This window comes from Rhinopithecus bieti, unplaced genomic scaffold (assembly GCF_001698545.2).
Source record: "Rhinopithecus bieti isolate Rb0 unplaced genomic scaffold, ASM169854v2 scaffold_27016, whole genome shotgun sequence".
Lineage (NCBI taxonomy): Eukaryota > Metazoa > Chordata > Mammalia > Primates > Cercopithecidae > Rhinopithecus > Rhinopithecus bieti.
This window is the reverse complement of record NW_016812222.1, coordinates 328,852-348,637: the sequence shown is the minus strand read 5'-3', so window position 1 is coordinate 348,637 and position 19,786 is coordinate 328,852. Positions and strand designations below refer to the sequence as shown.

Here is a 19,786-nt window from a genome sequence, read left to right as displayed (position 1 = left end):
TCAGAGACCACGCGGAGAAAAGGCCCTGGTCTCACCACAGTTGAAGAGAAAACCAGCCTGGCATGTCAGGGGACCGAGGATTCCAGAAGTTTCAATTACCTTTTTATTTTATTTTCGATAGTTTTGGGGGAATCAATTACCTTTGCGGATGGGTTTTGTTTAAAATCAAATCTTTATTCAAAAGATAGTCAAGGCTGATAACTTATGCAGTCTGTGACAAAGAGCAAGGCAAGGCAAGGAAAAAGCTCTCACAAAGGGTGTAGCTCTGTTCTCTTAAATGTATAACTGTTTTCCTGGTGGAGCAAAAGTTCTTGAAAGGGGCCCAGTTGCAACTTTAAGAAGTGTTTAGACAGCCTGCCTCCGTGTTCAGCATTTAAATCGGCACAAGAGAATCGGCTGCCTGTGGGCTCTGCCTGAGCCTCAGCCCAGCCTGAAGTCTGAGACTCCAAGGAGGCCTGTGTGTATAAGCGACATACCCACGCCATCCCATGGTCACCCTCCTGGACATGCCCCCCTCACGGCAGCTCCCAGCTTAAGCAGCAGGCCAGCTGCAACCCATCATCCGAGGGTGGTTGCCCTTTGCCGCAGGAGGGCGGGAGGCCCACTCTGCCCGCCCTGCCCTCCAGTGGCTTCAGGCATCTGGAATGGAGTGGTCCATGGTGTGGCGGAGCAGGACTGGAGACAACCTGGATACAGCAACAATGGTGGCCAAGTTGGCAGCTCCTTCTCTCCTCCCTCCAGGAACCTCCACCCCCTTCCGAGCCAGCGCATTCTATGTGGGCCTTCACTCCCAGTTCTAAGACTTTGGAATCACCAGAAGCCACAAGCTACCTTGGAGGGAGGGGAAGGGGAAGGGAGTATGGAGCTGGCGGGGTCTGTGCCCTGTGTCAGTGCTGAGAAAGTGGAGGTGGCTGAGCCAGGTGCACCCGGGAGGCAGGGAGGTGAGCGGGATGGCAGAGGAGGGGTGAGGAGGGGTGCAGCCTTACTTTTTGACCATGTGCTCGTAGATCACAGTGGGGATGATGGTCAGGGTGACAACGTTCCCAGCTGTGGCCAGAATCTCCATGATCTTTTTGTCCTAGAGAGGAGGCAAGTAAGTGATCACCCTAAGGATTGGGGACCAGGCGCAACTCTACAGGCCCTTCTGTGGAGGGCTCAGCATGGCCACTGCTAGAGGACACCACAGATGCCTGACTGCAGGGCAGGGCTGCCTCAGACCCCGAGCCTGTCAGATGAGGGTCCCAGCAGACTCCCAGGTAAGGTCTTGCTTGAGTGAGAACATGGTTCTCCCACATGTGCCAGGCGGTCCAAACACTAACGCTGTGGCCATAGAAGAACCTCTGGCCCTTACTCAGAGCCTATTGACCTTTACTTTACACATGTATGTAATCTGGTTACATGTTTTCTTGATTGTTCCAAAATAAATGCGAGAAGATGTGCTAGACAAGACTAGCGATGGCCACAGGTGGAAATAAAGACAAATGATCTCAAGAAGTGTGTCTGGCTGGGACAAACCTGGTTCTGAAGAGCCTCACGACCCTGTGGATTTCTGAATAACAATTTTCTAAAACATTCCTGCTACTGAACATGATCCGCTATACAAAAAAAAAAGTGCCATAGAGCAAGGAGGTGTCCGTGCAGCCAGCAATAGCTACTATTTATTAAGCACCTACTATGTGCCTGGCACTGTGCTCAGAGCTCTAGGTACACTCTTTTTTTTTTTTTTTTTTTTTTTGAGACAGGGTCTCTCTCTGTTGCCCAGGCTGAAGCACAGTGGCATGATCATAGTTCACTGCAGCCTTGACCTCCCAGGCTCAAGTAGTCCTCCCACCTCAGCCTCCTGAGTAGCTGGGACTATAGGCGTGCACCACCACGCTTGGCTAATTTTTTAGCTTTTTTGTGGAAAGAGGGTTTCACATTGCCCAGGCTGGTCTCGAACTCCTGGACTTAAGTGATCCTTCTGCTTTGGCCTCCCAAAGCACCGGGATTACAGACGTGAGTCACCGCACCCAGCCCTATGAACACCATCTTACCTTAGGAAGAGGACGCTGAGGCTCAGGTGGGGTAAGCAAGCGGCCCATAGACCTGAGCCCTCCCACCACCCAGCAGTCCCTCCCCGGTGCGGCCACTGGCCTACCTTCAGCCCGATGACATTCTGCCCATCCACCTCACACACATAGTGGTTGGTGAGGAGCCCGTTGCGGGCCGCAGAACTCCCTTTGACCAGAGAGACAATCTTCCCCTTCTTGATCATGAAGCCGACATGGCCCATGCTGTCCTTGTGCATGGTGACAGTCCGCTGGAACGGCCTGGCAGAAGGGACAGTGAGCTGACCTGGGGATATGGCCGGGGTCAGATGGAGAGGCTGCCCGGGCCTGGCTACTCACCTGTCCCGAACCACCATGACAATCTTCTCGGTTGATGCCTTCTTCACTACCCGATGGGCTTTGCGCGAGCTCCAGCCAGCACAGTCACGCCCGTCAATCTGCAGGATCTGGTCCCCAAAGCGCAGTCCCACAAGGGATGCGGGGGTGTTGGCCTGGACCAACTGCACAAAGAGCCCCTGGGGGAGGCAGGGTCCCAGAGTCAGCGTCCCTGGCCCACCCTAGGCACAGATCCCTCTTCCAAGCTGTTGTTTTCCTCCTGATACTCCAGGAGCCTACAGGGTGCCAGGGGCACAGCTCTGCATGGCGGGCACCAAGGTTACCCCATTTACTTGGGAGGAAACACTCTAGGCCTCATAGTTACGAAGGAGGTGAGTCAGAATTTCAACCCTGGCCTGAGGCTGCACCCCCAAACACTCTACTGGACCATTCATAAAGGCATGGGCTTCCCTGGCATCCGCTGTCTACACCGTCTCCTAGAAGCTAGATGCCCTGGGCAGTGAAGGGCTGGTGGGGAAGGGAGGCTCCTCCAGTGGAGGGCACTGCGCAATCCAGCACCAGCCTCGCCCAAGTCTCGGGGAGGAGGGACTAGGGGCAAGAGCCTGGCCAGTGGAGTTAGGAGGCTCGCTCTGCACCTTCCTTACTGCGGACGGGACCTCTGAGCTCTGAGGCCCGGCGGGAGAAGGCGTGCAGCTCGAGCTCCTCTTCCCACCCAGCCCCCGCGCCATACCTGGTCGACTGTCCGCAGCCTCAGCCCGGTCTTGCCGCGCTCGTCCTTGCACAGGTGAATCTCGCGCACCCCGGGCTTGATCTCTGCTCGCCGCACGCCCAGGCTGTACCCTGACACCGGTGCCACCATCTGGCCGGGCGCGGGGCCCGAGACCGCTGTCTGCAGACACCAGGGAGCAGGGGGTCAGCCCGGCCCGTGGGGACCCTGTGCCTCAGGAGACACTGGGGTAGGGGTAGGGATGGGGAAAGGAGGATGGAGCCGTCCCCGGTTCCTACCACATCCCCAGTCCACACCTCTCCCCTAGGGCCGAGAGGAGACGTGGCTCCATGCGGCCACTAGGGGGCGTCAAAGTCCATGCCCCTAAAAAGGCAGGGCAATGGGGAGAGAAAGGGCAAGGATACAGAAAGAGGCCCTTCATTTTCCAAGGGAAATTGGCATCAGGAAAATACTCCTTTAAAACTCACTTAAAATAGAAAAAGTCACAGTAAACAGTGAGCAACAGGGGATAAAAGGACTGGATTTTTGTCTTGAAAAAAATGTAAAATATAAAATTAATGATGCACAAAAAGGCAAGGAACTTCACTCTCCCAACACTATTAAAGATGGTACTGGAAGATCTAGCCAGCACCGCAGGCAAGAAAAGAGGGGGAGTCACACAGATTAGAAGAGAGGAAATAAAACGGTCCCTATTTATAGATGTCATGATGGTCTACTAGAGAATCCCAAAGAATCTACAAATACACTCCTAGATCAAATAAAAGAGTTTAGCAAGGTCCTGGGATACAAAATTAACATATAAGATTCAATTATACTTCTGTATACTAACAACGAACACATGTAAACTGAAATTTTAAATACAACACCAGGCTGGACGTGGTGCCTCATGCCTGTAGTCCCAGCACTTTGGGAGGTCAAGGCAGGTGGATCACTTGAGCTCAGGAGTTCAAGACCAGCCTGGGCAACTGGTGAAACCTCCTCTCTACTAAAAATACAAAAATTAGCTGGGCTGGTGGCAAACACCTGTAGTCCCTGCTACTCAGGTGGCTGAGGCAGGAGAATTACATGAACCCAGGAGGTGGAGGTTGCAGTGAGCCAAGACTGAACCACTGCTCAGTCCAGCCTAGGTGACAGAGTAAGACTCCATCTCAAAAAAAGAAAAGAAAAGAAAAGAAAGAAAGAAAGAAAGAAAAGAAAAGAAAGGGAAAAGAAAAGGAATACAATACAATACCACTTACAATCACTCAAAAAAAAAAAAAAAGGAAAAAAAAAGGCCAAGCTCAGTGGCTCACTCCTATAATCCCAGCATTCTGGGAGACCAAGACCAGAGGATCACTTGAGACCAGGAGTTCAAGACCAGCCTGGGCAACAAAGCAAGACCCCCATCTCCATTAAAACAAAACAAAACAAAACTTAAAAAAAAAAAAAGAAATACATGTAAATCTAACAAAACACATACAGAAATTGTATGCTGAAAATGACAAAATACTGATAAAAGATATCAAAGAAGACCTAAATAAATGGAAGATTCTCTGTATTCATGGGTTGAAAGAATTAGTAAAGCTGTCAATTGTCGCCAAATTGATACACAGATATGACACCATTTCTATCAAAATCTCTACAAGATGTTTTGCAGATCCAGGCAAGGTTAATCTAAACTTTATATGAAAAGACAAAGAAATTTAGAATAGCTAAAACAATACTGACAAAAAGAATAGCGAGAGGAATCACTACCAAATTTCAAGACTTATTATATAGCTACGGTAATCAAGACATTGTGGTATTGGTGAAGGGATAGACAAGTATCAGTGGAACAAAGTAGAAAATCCAGAAATAGCCTCAAATGAGTAAAGTCAACTGCTTTATGCAAGAGTGCTTTCAACAAATGGTGTTAGCTGGGGCGCAGTGGTTCATGCCTGTAATCTTAGCAATTTGGGAGGCCAGTGCAGGGAGATCAGCTGAAGTAAGGAGTTCAAGACCAGCCTTTGGCAACAGGGTGAAACCTCATCTCTACAAAAAATACAAAAATTAGCCGGGTGTGCTGGAAAGTGCCTGTGGTCCCAGATACTCAGGAGGCTGAGATGGGAGGATTGCTTGAGCCCGGGAGGCAGAGGTTGCAGTGAGCCAAGATCATGTCACTGCACTCCAGCCTGGGTGACAGAGTGAGAAACCATCTCAAAACAAACAAACAAACAAACAAAACAAAAAAAGCAAATGGTGCAACCATGGCAAAAATATGAACTTTGACTGAAACCTAACTCCTTACAAAAAAATTAACTCAAATTAAATCATAAATTTAAATGCAAAACATAAAACTACAACAATTTTAGAAGAACATGAAGGAGAAAATCTTTTGGACTTAGGGCTTGGTAAATATTTCTTTACAAAGTACAAACCACAAAAGAAAAAAAAATCAATAAACTGGACCTCATCAAAATTCAGAACTTTTAAGCTACAGACTGAGAGAAAATACAAACCACTTATCTGACAAAGGACTTTAGAATATATAAAGAACTCCCAAAACACTACAAACAAGCCCCAGCTTGGCCAGCATAGCAAGACCTTGTCTCCACAAAAAATAAAAGTAACAATAATAAAAGAAATTAGCTGGGCATGGTAGTGTGCACCTGTGGTCCCAGCTACTCGGAAGGCTAAGGTGGGTGGATCACCTGAACCTGGGAGGTAGAGGCTGCAGTGACCTGTGATTGCACCACTGCACTGCAGCCTAGACAATAGAGCGAGACCCTGTCTTAAAAAACAAGAAGAAAACAAGCCAATTAGAAAATGAGTAAAATATATGAAGAAACATTTTACCAAAAAGAATATACAGATGGTAATAAGCACATGAAAAGATGGTCCACATCATCAGGTGTCAGGGAAATGCAAATTAAGACCATGATGAGCCATCACTATACCTATCATAATGGCTAAAATATAAAATAGTAATAACACCAAATTCTGGTGAAGACATGAAGAAACTGGAGCACTCATGTATTGCTCACAGCAAAGTAAAACGGTACAGCCACTCCAGGAAATAGTTTGGCAGTTTCTTTTTGAGACAGAGTCTCGCTCTGTTGCCCAGGCTGGAGTGCAGTGGTGTGATCTTGGCTCACTGCAGCTTCCACCTCTTGGGCTCAAGCACTTCTCCTGCCTTGGCCTCCTGAGTAGCTGGGACTACAGGCACAAGCCACCATACCCGGCTAATTTTTGTATTTTTTGTAGAGACGGGATTTCACCATGCTGCCCAGGTTGGTCTCGAACTTCTGGGCTCAAGTGATTGTCCTGTCTCAGCCTCCCAAAGTACTGGGATTACAAGCATGTGCCACCAACCTGGTGGCAGTTTCTTTAAAAAAATCTAAACATACATTTGTCATACAGACTGGCAATTGCACTTTGGGCATTTATCGTAGAGAAATGAAAATGTATGTCTATACAAAAACCTGCATATGAATAACTTTGTTTATAACCACCAAAAACTGGGAACAACTTAACCATTCTTCAACAGGTTCAACAAACTGTGGTACATTCACATCATGGAATACCACTCAGCAGTAAAAAGGAATGAACTATTACTGACACACACAACAGCCTGGATGGATCTAGAGGGTATTGTGCTGAGTGAAAAAAGCCAACCTCAAATGGTCAAGATACTGTACGATTCCACTTATGTAACATTCTGAAATGATAAAACTACAGAGATGGAAAACAGAGGGCTGACTGCCAGGGTTAGGGAGGGTGGCGAGGGGGCAGGTATGACTATACAGAAGCAGCCTGGGAGGGAGGTGGTTGTGGTGATGAACTAGTTCTGTATGAATTGCGGTGCTGGTTACATGAGTCTACACACTGATGAAATGACACAGAACTAGAGACACATGGTTCCCGCATAAGACTCCTGGTTTTGATAGTGTGCTACAGCTGTGGAAAACGTAACCGTTGAGGAAACTGGGTGAAGGATACTAACGACTTCTCTGTACTCACTTTGCATCTTCCTGGGAATCTACTGTTTAACAACAAAAAGTTAAAAGTCATACACAATTTTAAATTATAAAAATATGTTCATCTTATATTTTTATCAAAATGAAGGTTGAAGGCATTTATGTCCTAATTATAGGAGCAAAGAGTGATGAGAGTGGGGCTGCCCACAGAAGGACCTTCTTTGCTTCATGTCTGCCTTTCACAGCATGACCATGAAGGGGGCCATTGTGGAGAAACACCCCAGGGTGCCTTCAGTTCTTCTCAAGGTCCCGCACGGCGTCATCCTTGTGGATTTTCTCCTGTCAGATCCTCATTTTGGCAGTGGCTTTGTATGCGTCTGTGACAGTTCTCCATCGTCACGTCCATCAACTTCATGAAATTCCCCAGCCTTAGCAAGCTTTGCAGTTCATACCTTCAGGTTCATCGACTCAGGATGAACCTGGCAGGAAGACTGACAGGTGGGATGCAGGGATGCTAGAGCTAACTGGTAAGGGGCTTAGGTGGGGACTGATTCTACAGGTGAATATGTTTTCAGTAGCAAATATTTCTGTGATGGTGTCTTTTGTCCCCGAAGCCATGGGAAGCAGGAATTGAGCCTTGTGGTTTAATTTGGGGACCAGAGCTGGGTGACAATCTCCTGCCCTCTCGGCTCTGCTTATCCATGCAGGCAGCCCTGCTTTTGATGCCCCCAGGTTCACACTGGGTTTAACAGCCTCCCTTCTCGTCTAGCTCAGGCCCACGGTCAAACAGCAAGCCCTGGTTCCCCAGCTCCAAGGCTTGTGGGAAGATCTGAAACCATGAAATCCCATAGTGCTTTTCATGAAGCCTCAAAATGAATGGTGCCATCAAGAAACGGAGCCACCAGAGTGCTGGGGAGAGGGGAGGTCCAAGCACAGAGAGAAAGAAGGTCTGTTGAAATGGCAAGACCAGGAAAGAGGGAGGATTGGGAGGTTCTGTGCCCACAGCAGGCAGAAGCCAAATACATACACTGTCACCCTCCGGAATCTGAAGCAAGCTCTGCTGGACTTCTTGGCTGGAGAGGGAAAGACCCATATAATTTTCCAATTCTGCCAAGTTTGGGTACAAAACTGATGGGGAAAAAAGGAAGAATAAATGCGTCATACGAGGGCATGTGCTTCCCCATACCTGCCTGGCTCCCCTGTGGCTGCTCATTTTTATTAAGCAATGGAGCCTGGGAATGGTGTTTATTTCCAAGACTGCGGGGTATCCCCAGGAACACTCACTGGTGAACGCTCCTCAGAGGGCCCAGGTGCAGGGTGGCACACCGAGTCCTCATGCACCACTTTGCTTTTCAACTCCACTGACTTTTATTTGACACCCAGAAACCTCTGCATCCCTCACTGAATGGTTCCCACCAGGACTGGCAGGGTCCTCATCCCTTCTTATAAGGATTTGTGTCCTTATAAGAAGAGACAACAGAGGGCTCATGCATGCGCTCTCATGCTGTAGCTCTCTTGTGTTCGCGTTTTCTCTCTCTCTCTCTCAAGCAAGTGCACGGAGGAAAGGCCATGTAAGGACTCAGTCAGAAGGTGGCCATCTGCAAGCCAGGAAGGGAGCCCTCGCCGAAACTGAATTGGCCAGAACCTTGATCTTGGGCTTCCAGCCTCCAGAACTCTGAGAATATACATTTCTGCTGTTGAAGCCATCCAGCCTTTGGTATTTTGTTATGGAAGCCTGAGTTGAATAAGGCAAGTGGGGTTCTGGTTCCTTCTCTCTTTGAGCCGCTATCTGCCGTCCACTTCTCCTCCACCTGCCCCCAACCCAGACCAGCCACAGTTCCAGCAAGGAAGTCTGACAAGTGTGGTATTTCATTCCTGGGGTCACACAAGATTGGGTCACCAGAACGGTGCTGACATGCTGATTTACGGTGACTCAAATCATTCATATAAACAGAAGCCCCACAAATGATATCACATTCTCAAGGCAGCCTTGCTGGGGGCATCAGAGAGGCCACAGCTTTCCTAACTCTGAGCTGGGTTTGGAAGGATAAACAGGGGTTCACCAGGCAGTCAAGGAGGGAGGGGAATAGCATGGGCACAGGCCCTGGGAGGTGAGGTGACTCAGCCCAGGTCAACCAGGCAGTAAGAGGTGGGTGGCAACTGGGAGCCTGGTCCTCTCCTCCCTCCATGTTGAGTGCTTAACCCTGGAGCCTCCCATACCTTTGGCATTGCCAAGCTTCCCTGATGACCTCTTCCCTGAAAGGACTGGGCACCCAGAAGCCCCCCACCCCAGCTCACCTACCTGGTGGTGGGGAAATGGCTGCCGCCTGGACTGGTAGGGCTGGCATCTTGGGCGAGGCTCTGGCCTGGGCCTGGGGAGGAGCAGGGAGCACTGGTCAGCTGTGGCCAGGACCCCAGGAACCCCAGAGCCTGGAGCTCCATGAGGCCAGGGTCTGGGCATTAGGTGTGGGGGGTGGGCCTGGGGTGTGGGGGAAGTGTCCACCAACCCTCAGGGCTCAAGATCATGTAAACATGGCCTCCACAGATGTGTCTTTTCCTGGGAGGAGGTTCTGGGGGACTGTGATCCACCTGATGTCACAACCCGTTTACTGCCTGCAACAGGCAGAACATCAAGACCCATCTCCCAATCAAGTTCTCCGCTGCAAAGTCCAAAATTCTCAAAACTCACTGGAACCACAGAGTGCTGGGATGGAGGAAGAGGGGGCTTCTGGGGGCTGAGCAGACCAATGCCCATGCCCACGAGCCTCGTTTCCTCTGAAAGCCTGCCTGAGAGCATGGGGCCTGCCCATTCTGGAGGGAGGGAGAGCTGGGCCTGGGCAGGACAGAGCGGGCATGAGAGAGGCATGCGTGCAGCTGCTTGGTCTTTTCCATTCTTGCTGTAACACCACTGGCATTGCACCCTGGATGTCTTCTTTGCCCAGCAGGCCCTGCAGTGGAGACCTACATGACCTGAGGCCTAAGGGAATCTCCAAGTGGCCCCAATTCCCAGCACCTTCCAGGATAATCCCCAAGATCCCCTTCAGGGAGTCCAGATGAATGGAGTCTGGTGACTTACCTGAATGGCCTGGTCCACTTTTAGGTCTTCTAGAGATGGGTACAGGGATGCCATGGCTGATTCTTGGAACACCCTGCAGAGTGCAGAGGGTGGGGAAGGATAAGGATGCAGCTGATGCCACCTTGAGAGGAGGCACAGACATCTGCAACAGCAAGTGGGTTGGAACTTAATATTCAAACAGAAAGGCAGCAGGGCACTTAGAATCCCTCCCCAAACTCCACCCCAATCCCCTCTCGATATTCGAACTCTACTGTATTCCACCCATCTCCAGCCTCACTGTCAACTTTTAATCTTGGCCACAATGAAGTAAGACCAGTAGGAAATTTATAAAGACTCTCACACAAACTGTAGCAGAACTTAGACCCTCAACAGGGCACTGCTCCAGAGGGAGGAGGGAACGGAGAGTGGAGAGGCACCATGAACACTTATTTACTAAACACCTTATCATTGTCTCAGGGAGAATCAGCAGGACCTCTCAGCAAGGTGCCCAGAGAAAGTGAAAGGAATGACTTCTCAAGAAATGTTTTATTCCCTTCCTGACGAAACGTGGGGAAGGAGCAGTCTGCCTTTCTGGGTTCCTTCCCTTTACCCACTAACCACTGGCTCTGTCACACCTCCAGGCTTCACTGAGGCAGTCCACTTCAACTGGAGCCCCTGCCCAACCTCCTTGTCACCCTCGGTTCCTGTGGGACATGTCTTGCCTGGCTCCAGGCACTACGGTCACTGCCCCTACCATCCAGGAACCTGCCCTCCAGGACAGCACTGGGGCAGCCTCCTGCCTGAACTCACCACTTGTCCTGACTGCAGTTCTGAGGGGTCAAGGTGTGTCTTATTCACCCCACTGAACCCACATGTGATAGGTACACATGATAAAGGAATGCCTGCTGGTGGCACAGGAAACTGAGGGGCCTGTGCCAGGGTGATGTGACTCCAGGCTTCCCAGGACCAGATCCGCTGGGTACCTCCCTGAGTGACCACAGGTGCGCCGAGGACATCCTCATCCATCACTGCTCTTTCTCCTCCCTCTGCACCTGCTGCCTTGACCCCCCTGTCATCCTTGGCCCCACCCCCACTATCCCTTCTTATCTGTCATCAAATCCCATCTCTCCTACATCCCATGTTGTGCAGGTCCCCATCATCTCCCTGACCCTCCCCAGGTGCCACGACACCCTCCAAACATGCTGCTGCCTCCCCTCCTGCCCTCCTGCTCCTCTCCAGACAGCAGCCACCAGGCCCTTTGTGTACACACTTGGGATGTCATGCCCTGGCTGAAAGCCCCCCAGTGACTCCCCTGCCTTGGGGATGTACTTTCCTTAAAGTGACTCACAGGCCTTCACGATTCCACCAGAGATTGGAACTGGTGGGCCCAGGGCCAGATGGAAATATATTTTATTTGACCTTGTGGAGTACTGTCAACGTTCAGATTACCAGCTTAAATGCAAGGCTCAAGGTACTAGATTTAATAATCTAATTTCCCACTGCTCCTGAAAAACAGGAAGCTTTGGCAACCCTGGACTGTAGCAGAGTAGCTACAATTGAGTAGCAGCAGACTCCAGGGTGACCCAGTCCACCATCCTCTATTGGCTCTTACACCCAGACCATTGTACTCACTGGCGCCAAGTCCCGAGAGATACTTGTTTATAACCCTTGTCTACCTCTCCAGCTTCATTTCTTGCCTTATGTCCTTTCAGCTGCTACTTTCAGCTCCAGCCACAATGAGCTACTTTCACATCCTTGAATGTGATTCCCTCCCATCTCTTTTGCATGTGTTACTCCTTCTATCTGGAATACCCCTCCTCTCCCTGCTCCTTGCTTGGCCAACTTCTAATAATTTTCAAGTCTCAGATCCGTGAGCTCCTCTTACAGGAAGCCTGCTTTGATTTGTTCTCCCCCTAGCCCCTGCTCCATGTCCTCCTGTTGAGTATTCACGAGTCCTGTGTTGCCTCTTTGCTTGTCTGTCTACCCCCTTAGGAGTTCCAAGATGGCAGGAACAGGGGCTTCTCCTTTGCTGTGAAGCCTCTAACCCCTAGCATGGAGGCTAGCTCAGTAATATTGCCAGGAGCAACGCATTCTACCTGGGCTTCCACTTTTCTCCTTGTAAAGTAAAGCTCTAGTATCCTAAGAACACCCACTTTCCTGGATGAAACAAGGACCAGAAGTCCCAAATGTGCCTCTCACAGTCCTGTTTTGTTATTATTATTATTATTATTATTATAATTTTGAGACAGGGTCTCACTCTGTTGCCAAAGCTGGAGTACAATGGCGCGATCTTGGTTCACTGCAATATCCAACTCCCGGGCTGAAGCCATCCTCCCACCTCAGCTTCCCAAATAGCTGGGATATAGGTGCATGCCACCGCACCTGGTTAATTTTTGTATTTTTTGTAGAGACAGGGTTTCAGCATGTTGCCCAGGCTGGTCTTGAACTCCTGGGCTCAAGCAATCTGCCCACCTTGGTCTCCCCAAGTGTCGGGATTACAAGCGTGAGCCACTATGCCCGGCCTTTTGTTTTTAAAATCTGAATTAGTGCCAATATTTAAAAATCTGGAAATACAAAATTCGTCACTTCTGACTTGTATTGAAAAAAATATAAACACTTGGCAAGGCAAGAGCTGGAATAGTGCATGGCAACACTCAGCCGGGCTGAGTCACAGCCTACCTTGTAGATGGGGCTGTACGTGCTTTCCTGTTTCCCCAAGTACCCATCAGCCCTTCACTGATTTATGTTGCCTGCTTGGTTCCTGGAGGCAGCCAGTTCCAGACCCTTGCTCTAGCCTGGCCTTTGGGGTAGAAATGACCGTCCCAACAGGACAGGAATTTCCTAGGAGGAGAGGGAGTCTGGCTCTGACTTCCTTTAGACCACCTGGGGGAAGAGACCCCTTTGCTTATGGCCTTCCCCACTGTGTACACACGCTGATGTTTTTAATCTTAGGACAGTCCTCAGCAGCTATCATCTGCCAAAACATGACCTGCCACCAGGACCATGCATGAACAGGAGATGTGAAAACGAGCGGCCACTCCTGCCTGATTTTCCTGATATTTAAGCAGTAGAGCACTTATATTTTTGTCAGCTGTCCCCTGGGAGAGCAGGGAGTCGGAGATCCATTTCCTGGAAATCACTCCCGGGCCAGATCACATAACACTTTTTCTGTGTCTGAGACCCTTTCACCACTGCCACCTTCTGTGGGTCCATCTCAGTGCTGGGATGCGGGGAAGTGAGAAAACAGGTACCTTGGGCTAGGTTCCAGGACAATGCCCCTCACCCCCCCACCCATCGGATACCAACATCCACAGATGCTTACGTCCCTTACATAAAGTGGCATAATATTTGCATATAACTTATGCACATTCTTCTGTATACTTTAAATCATCTCTAGATTACTTACAATACCTAATACAATGTAAATGCTAAGCAAAGTTATACTTTATTTTTATTTGAATTTTTTGTTGTATTTTTTTAAATTTTTATTTTTAAATATTTTATGTCCACAGTTGGTTGAATCCATGGATGCAAAACCTGGGGATACAGAAGTCATACTGTATCCCCTGCCTTGTAGCAGCTCACAGTATAGTGGGGAATGGTTCCCTGATGGTGAACATGCTGTGTTTCATTCAATCATTCAAAACATTTGAGTGTCCACTGTGTGCCAGGAATGCTGGTCCCTCTGCTTTGCACATCATCCTCCTTGGTGTGATGCTCCTTCAGGTCTCAGTTCAGATGCTACTTCTCTGCTTGGCTTTTCCAGGCTGCATGATACCCAGCCGCCTGGCTGGGTCTTCCCATGTATTCCACTCCTGACCTGTACTGCCCCTGTTGCCAAACTATTTATTATATTAGGTGATTAATATCTGGGTATTTTCTTACACTGGACCTCACTCATAAGGGCAGGAGCTCTGTCCCCTTCACACACCATCCTTCCCCACCACGATACTGCCCAGCACACACATACTAGCAAAAATTATTTGACTGAATAAATCAGTGGTTTTCCAAGGAACGGATTGGAAATTTGTGTGGGCATTTTTGGCTGTCACAAGGCTGAGGGGACAGTCATATTCCTGGGGGGGGGGGGGGGGGGGGGGGGGGGGCAGGGATATGAAATTCCTGTAATGGATGGGACAGTCCATTACAGTTACCATAATAAATGGTCCTGTCCCGCACAACTTTCAGATATCTTGCCAAACCTTCAAGTAAGCCAAAACTCTGTTATAATTGGTTGTATATACAATCACAATGAATTTTTCCCTAGTTTTAATACACACTAGATTGTCTGGAAATGCATACACTAGGTTGATTGTGGGGAGTTACACTTTGCTCACCATTCTGGAAAATCACTGCCCACCCTGCTCACCACGGGTGAGTCACCCGAACAGCATGCCCACGTCTGTGCGCATGAGTAGCTGTCACAGTGACTCCACGCTTCTATATAAATATATTTAGCCTTTGACTCAAGATATCAGATATAAACTGTTGGCAAAATTCAGCTGAATATTGTCTTCACTAGTAAATCTAAGCTGACGCCTAAGTCAGGTACAAGCACGATTGGGTGTAAGCCAGCCTCAGCTTTTACAAAGTGAAATGCATATTCTTTTATTAGAAATTACTTTCATTTCCCTGCCTTCTTTATAAAGAAAGGGCATCATATTGATTTTTTTACACGGGGGAACCATCACCTGGGCTGCAGCCCCAGGACGAACTTGTCCCTTCCCTCGGCCTCAATTTCCTGCTTTGGGAAGTAGGAGCCACGAGGCACAACATCCACTGCGCCACAAGAGAGAGGTCCAACGCAACGGTCTCTAGGACCTGCCTCCACCCCAGCCTCAGTTTCCCATCTGTCACATCGTTCCATGATCCCGAAACGATTACAACTCCCTTCGCAGCCCCAAACCAACCGGAAGCGACATCTTCCGGTTGCTACAGGTTACGGCGGTTGCTATGGGCTACGGCGCCTGCGCAGAAACCCCGTCCAGTGACGCGACAGCTTCTGGAGCGCATGCGTCTCGCCCACCGTGGCCCGGGGTGACTCCCACGATCCCTGGCGGCTGCGGAGTGGAAAATGGCGGCCTCCTTGCAGCTTGGGTTACTAGCGTCCACCCAGTCTCGTGCTTTCTCCGGGCGCCCGTAGCTGGCGCCGGCATCCACAAAAATAGATCAGGTAAAGCAGCAGAGTAAGGGATAGGAAGGCTCGGTCGGGCTCCGCGGCCCCTCTTTACCGGATTGGAGGCTGCGCGGGTGAAATCGAGCTTTAAACTCTCCTGGCCTCTGAACACTATTTGTATCCTCCGAAGGAGGAGGACTTACAAGATTCTATACTTAAGGCAGCCGTGGAAAGGGAGGAGAACCAGGTCGGCCCGCGCTTTCCCGGCTGCTTTTGCTCTCCCTTTGGCTTCGGAAGCGTCAAGTCCCAAAGTATTTCCTACCAATTGTGACGTCACCCTTCCTCCCACCCTTTCTCACCCATTTCTCGTCTGGCCGTGACTTCTGACCCAGTGTTGTGCAAAAAATGCCCCGCCCCACCCTACGCAGATTCACCTCGGGTCCCACCCACCAGTGACTGAGTGATTGGGCTTCTGCTACCTAGGGAAGGGTTCTTGGCTGGGCAAATCGGTTCCCACAGCAAAATCAGACCGAAAGCCTGTTGTGAGGGACTCAGGCAGTTGGATCTGGCGTATAGGAGGAAGGCTAGGGCAATCAGGAAAGTCTCCTGGAGGAAGGAAGAAGACCCTGACTGGGCCGTGTAGGATGGATGTTCAAGTGGGAAAAGAGTGTGCTGTTCCAGGGACAGGGAGGCCCAGGCCTGAGAGTCCAGTTGCCTTGTGGATCCCGTTTACCTCGCAGGTTATCCAAACTGGACTCACAATTTTCCCCAGCTGTGCCGCGCCTCCACAGGAGTCCCACTAAATCCACCCATGGGCTATGTCAGAAATCTGGGAGTTATCCTCACCTCCCTTTCCCTTCTGAAGCCATACCTAATTCTTGCGCTCAAATTTCTGTGACCTGACTTCTGGTAATGTTTCTGTTGTTACCACATCATCTCTCCACACTCATCATGAAATTCATTTATTCCAAACTACTTTAGGTTGAGTCCTAAAACTCAGCCTACTAGTTCATGCCTCCATGCTTTTGCAGGTGCTATTCCCTCTGTCTTAAGTATCATTCATGCCTTCTCTCTTTTCCTTGTTGTGAACTCTTCTTCCTCCAGTTCAAAGCTTTCCACCACATGTACCCATGGAGATTGGCAAACCTCCCTTCTCTAGACTACAGCATTTCTTCTATTTGCCTCTTCATCATTCATTCCACAAGTGTTTATTAATCACCTACTGTGAGCAAGGCCTTCTGCATTTCCTGGGTTGAATTTCTACTGTGCTGTGTTTGTTTGCTCATCTCCCTCACTGGTCAGGAAATGTCATTCATTTGTTAACCCCCAGTGCTGAGCACAGTGCCTGGTACACAATAGGCGTCCCATTACTATTTCTGAAAGGAGTGGAAAAGCAGGCACAGAAAGAAGAGAAAGCCTGATATCCTAAATATACAGTCTTTCTTCCCTGCCTGTCTGTGTTTGCAGGCAATAAGTGAAAAGCCTTTCGAAGAATAACCTGGGCCTGGAAAGGGAGAGAATCCACGACCCTAACGAGTTAGGTTGAAAGGTTGCCTGGCTCCTATAATCTGACAATGGAAGTTTGCTCAGTTCTGTGCTGATGGCTTCCCACAAGTAATTGGCTCCTCTGAAAGGAAAAGAACCCACCTAACCCCTCTCTCCCAGAGGAATTTTCCGCTCCCACAGCCCTTTCCAGATTTCCATCCCTGAGCTTCTGTACTTTTTGATATTATAAGCAATAACAACACCCACAGCAAACCAGTAGTTGGGCTTCGGAGATCAGCAGGGCTGACAAGGGGACTTCAGCCCCCATCTTTGAACTTAGAGTGAGAACACTCTGGAACACTTTGTTCCAAAGAGCTGAAGTGATGAGACTCCCACTCGTTCCTGTGGACAGCTCATCCATCCTTTACAAGACAGTGTGCGGGAGGGAAGCGTGGGTTAGAGTGTCAGAGGAATAGCTCCTGGAAGGCCAAATTAGCTCAGGGATATGGTGAGTCGGAATAGAAGAAGCTGTTGCTAGGCCACCAGCATGTCCCCGCTCCTCCTCTCGGGGCTGCACTGCCTGCTGGAGGAAAGGTGCGACTTCCTCATGAACCCAGGCCCAGGCAGGGCAGGGTTCAAACTGACTGCTTCTGACTTGTGAGAGCACAGCATAGTCAAATCCCTTTTGAATGTCATTTCTTCCTTTGTAATCTGTATAACAATAGTTGCATCACAGTTATCTGGAGACTGAAAGATTTTTAAAAAGAGATAAGGTGTATATGGAAAGCATTTAGCACACTACCTAGCACATAATAGGCATTCAGTAAAAGTTAACTGTTTATTCATTGTTTCAACACTTACTTATTGAGGACCTACTAAGTCTGAGTACTGTTCTAGGTATCAGCAGTGAAGGAAAGAAGAATTGGTCCCCAAATGTACTTTCTTTGGGGGAGGAGCTGGATAAATAGGCTTTGTGATTTTGTGTGATGTGTTAGATGGTGGGAGGCACTGGAGAGAAACAGCAGGATGGAGGGTCATGTCAGGAGGTTCAGAAACCTTGCTGGCGGGATGGGGTGACATTTGAGGAAAGGCCTAACGGAGTGGGTACGGCCATTGCAGAGGCTCTTAGGTGGGAGTTAGTGTTGCGTTTAGAGAGCATCTAACCAGTGAGAAGCCGGTTGCGCAGAGAGGGAGTAAGGAGGAGTAGTGGGGAGGAGGCTGGAGAAGTGACAGGGGCCAGATCCTGGAGGGCCTGGAGGCCATGGTGAGGACTTTGGCATTTACTGTAGTGAGATGGGAGCCACTGGAGGATTTGGAGCAGCAGAGTGCCAAGGGTTATTTTGACAGGCCTCCTCTGGCTGATGTTTGGAGGATGGGCTTACAGGGCAGGAGTGGGAGCTGGAACCCAGGTGGGAAGTGATGGTGGTGGAATTGTCATGAGCTTGGGCCACTGTTTGTCGAAGCTGCCTGTCCAGTGCCTGCCTAGCCCGCAGGCTCGTTTTCTGCCCCATTTTCTGAGACCCTGCCGAGGAGGGCATGCACTGACTCCTGTGTCCAGTATGTCATTCCATTCTCCTGACTTTGTGGGCTATTTTCAGTCTCCAGATGAAGAAGCCAGTTCTTAGAAAGGTGAAACCCCTGGCGCAGTTCCCCAGCAGGTGTTTCAGTGCTGTAGCAGGAAGGTTTTTGATAGAAACAGCTTCAGGTCAGAGAAGGAGGCCTGGGCTGTAGATTCCTTGGGAGAAATGGACTTTTTGCCTGCCTGCAGCCTCTGGTTTCAGCTGGAATTGGCCTTTCAAGGAGCAAAGTGTGGGTCTCATCTCCTTGAGCACAGTCATGGGCAGTCAGAAGGCACCAGGGGCCCTCATGATGTCTGGGTGAAGAAAATCACTCGGCCATCAATCAAACCTGGCCCAGGGCTAGGATCAGAAGAAGAAACCCCACTTTCACACTCGACTCCTGGAGTGAAGCACTTCAATATGAAGCTGCCTGGGAAGTCCCAGAAGGGAAGGGGCAGGGAGGGAAGGAGACAGGGTGAGGGCAGGTCTCATTCATCCCAGTCCCAGCCAGGATCAGGTCAGGGCCCCCAGCGCTTACCTGCAGGCCAGGTGCTGCTCCACGACCTTCTCCAGCCACTGCCGCTGCTGAATCTGTTTCCCTCCCTGGAAGATAGCCCTGTCTCAGCTGGCTTCCTGCTCTGGGAAGGGTGGTGCCCATCCCCTGTTCAGCTGACTCACCTTGGACTGGGATGGGCACAGGTGAGGGCTGTGGCTGGGTAAACAAGGCAGGTTGCCAGCCCAGAGGAGGCCTTTGGCCTTAGTCTAGATTTGTAGGTGGGATTAAAGCCCTCACAGCTGCTGTTCAGAAGTTTATGAACCAAGACTTGTTGGCCTTTTCTCAAATAGCTCTACATTTGGGTTGGACACCTAGTCCTGCTGATCGGGAAAGCAGTTGACTAGAGGGTGTTTTGTGGTAGGTATCTAGGGGTCTAGGCCAGGATATTGAAAAGTGGTCATATCCTGTGACCCAGCATTTCTTCTGGGAATTTGTTACAGTGGAGTCACAGGGCCCATCCATCACTGCTGCTTCTAGTAAGGAAAATGTAGAAATCCCAAATGCCCATCTCTGTCGTCTGCTTAAATAAATCATTATCTGTGGAAGATCACAGAGCTATTAAAGTCATTTAAGGAAGAAGGTATGAGGAAATATTTCTGAGATTCTAGTGAGATGTTGAAAAATCAATATTGTGAATCTCCTCTTGCATTTTGTTTTCATTTTTTGTAAAGTGGATGTGTGTTGAAAGCAGTCTAGGAGGACATACACTAAAATGCTGAGTATCTCTGGCTGGTGGCGTTGAGGGTGAGGTTTTCAGTTTGTACTTTTGTGTGTTCCAAGGTGGTTTTTTGTTTTGTTTTGTTTCTGTTTTTTAAGTTAGCTTTTGCTCTGAATGCTCATGACTTGTGTAAGGGGGAAGCAATTAAGTTTAATTATTTTAATGGGAATTTAGATTGGTTGTCTCCTGGGAGCGGAACTAAGGAGCTGTGTGCTGAGGTGGAGATTTTTTTTTTATGGCACATTTTTTGG

The 19,786-nt window shown here is 49.3% G+C and overlaps 1 protein-coding gene across 2 annotated transcripts; it reads right to left on the bottom strand.

The window, feature by feature from the left end:
• Positions 1–89: 89 nt before the first annotated feature.
• Positions 90–18,948, bottom strand: SDCBP2 (syndecan binding protein 2). 2 transcript variants are annotated; one of them, XM_017895724.1, is made up of 9 exons: positions 18,800–18,948; positions 10,123–10,195; positions 9,349–9,418; positions 8,074–8,174; positions 3,115–3,273; positions 2,388–2,563; positions 2,138–2,309; positions 987–1,078; positions 90–686 (listed from the first exon to the last, which is right to left on the bottom strand). In XM_017895724.1, exons 2-9 carry the CDS (start codon positions 10,174–10,176, stop codon positions 632–634), a joined length of 879 nt encoding a protein of 292 aa, XP_017751213.1. In that variant the 5' UTR covers positions 10,177–10,195; positions 18,800–18,948; the 3' UTR covers positions 90–631. The 2 variants fall into 2 exon arrangements, with proteins under 2 accessions (XP_017751213.1, XP_017751214.1); XM_017895725.1 differs by having other exon boundaries at positions 10,123–10,264; positions 18,800–18,853.
• Positions 18,949–19,786: the final 838 nt, after the last annotated feature.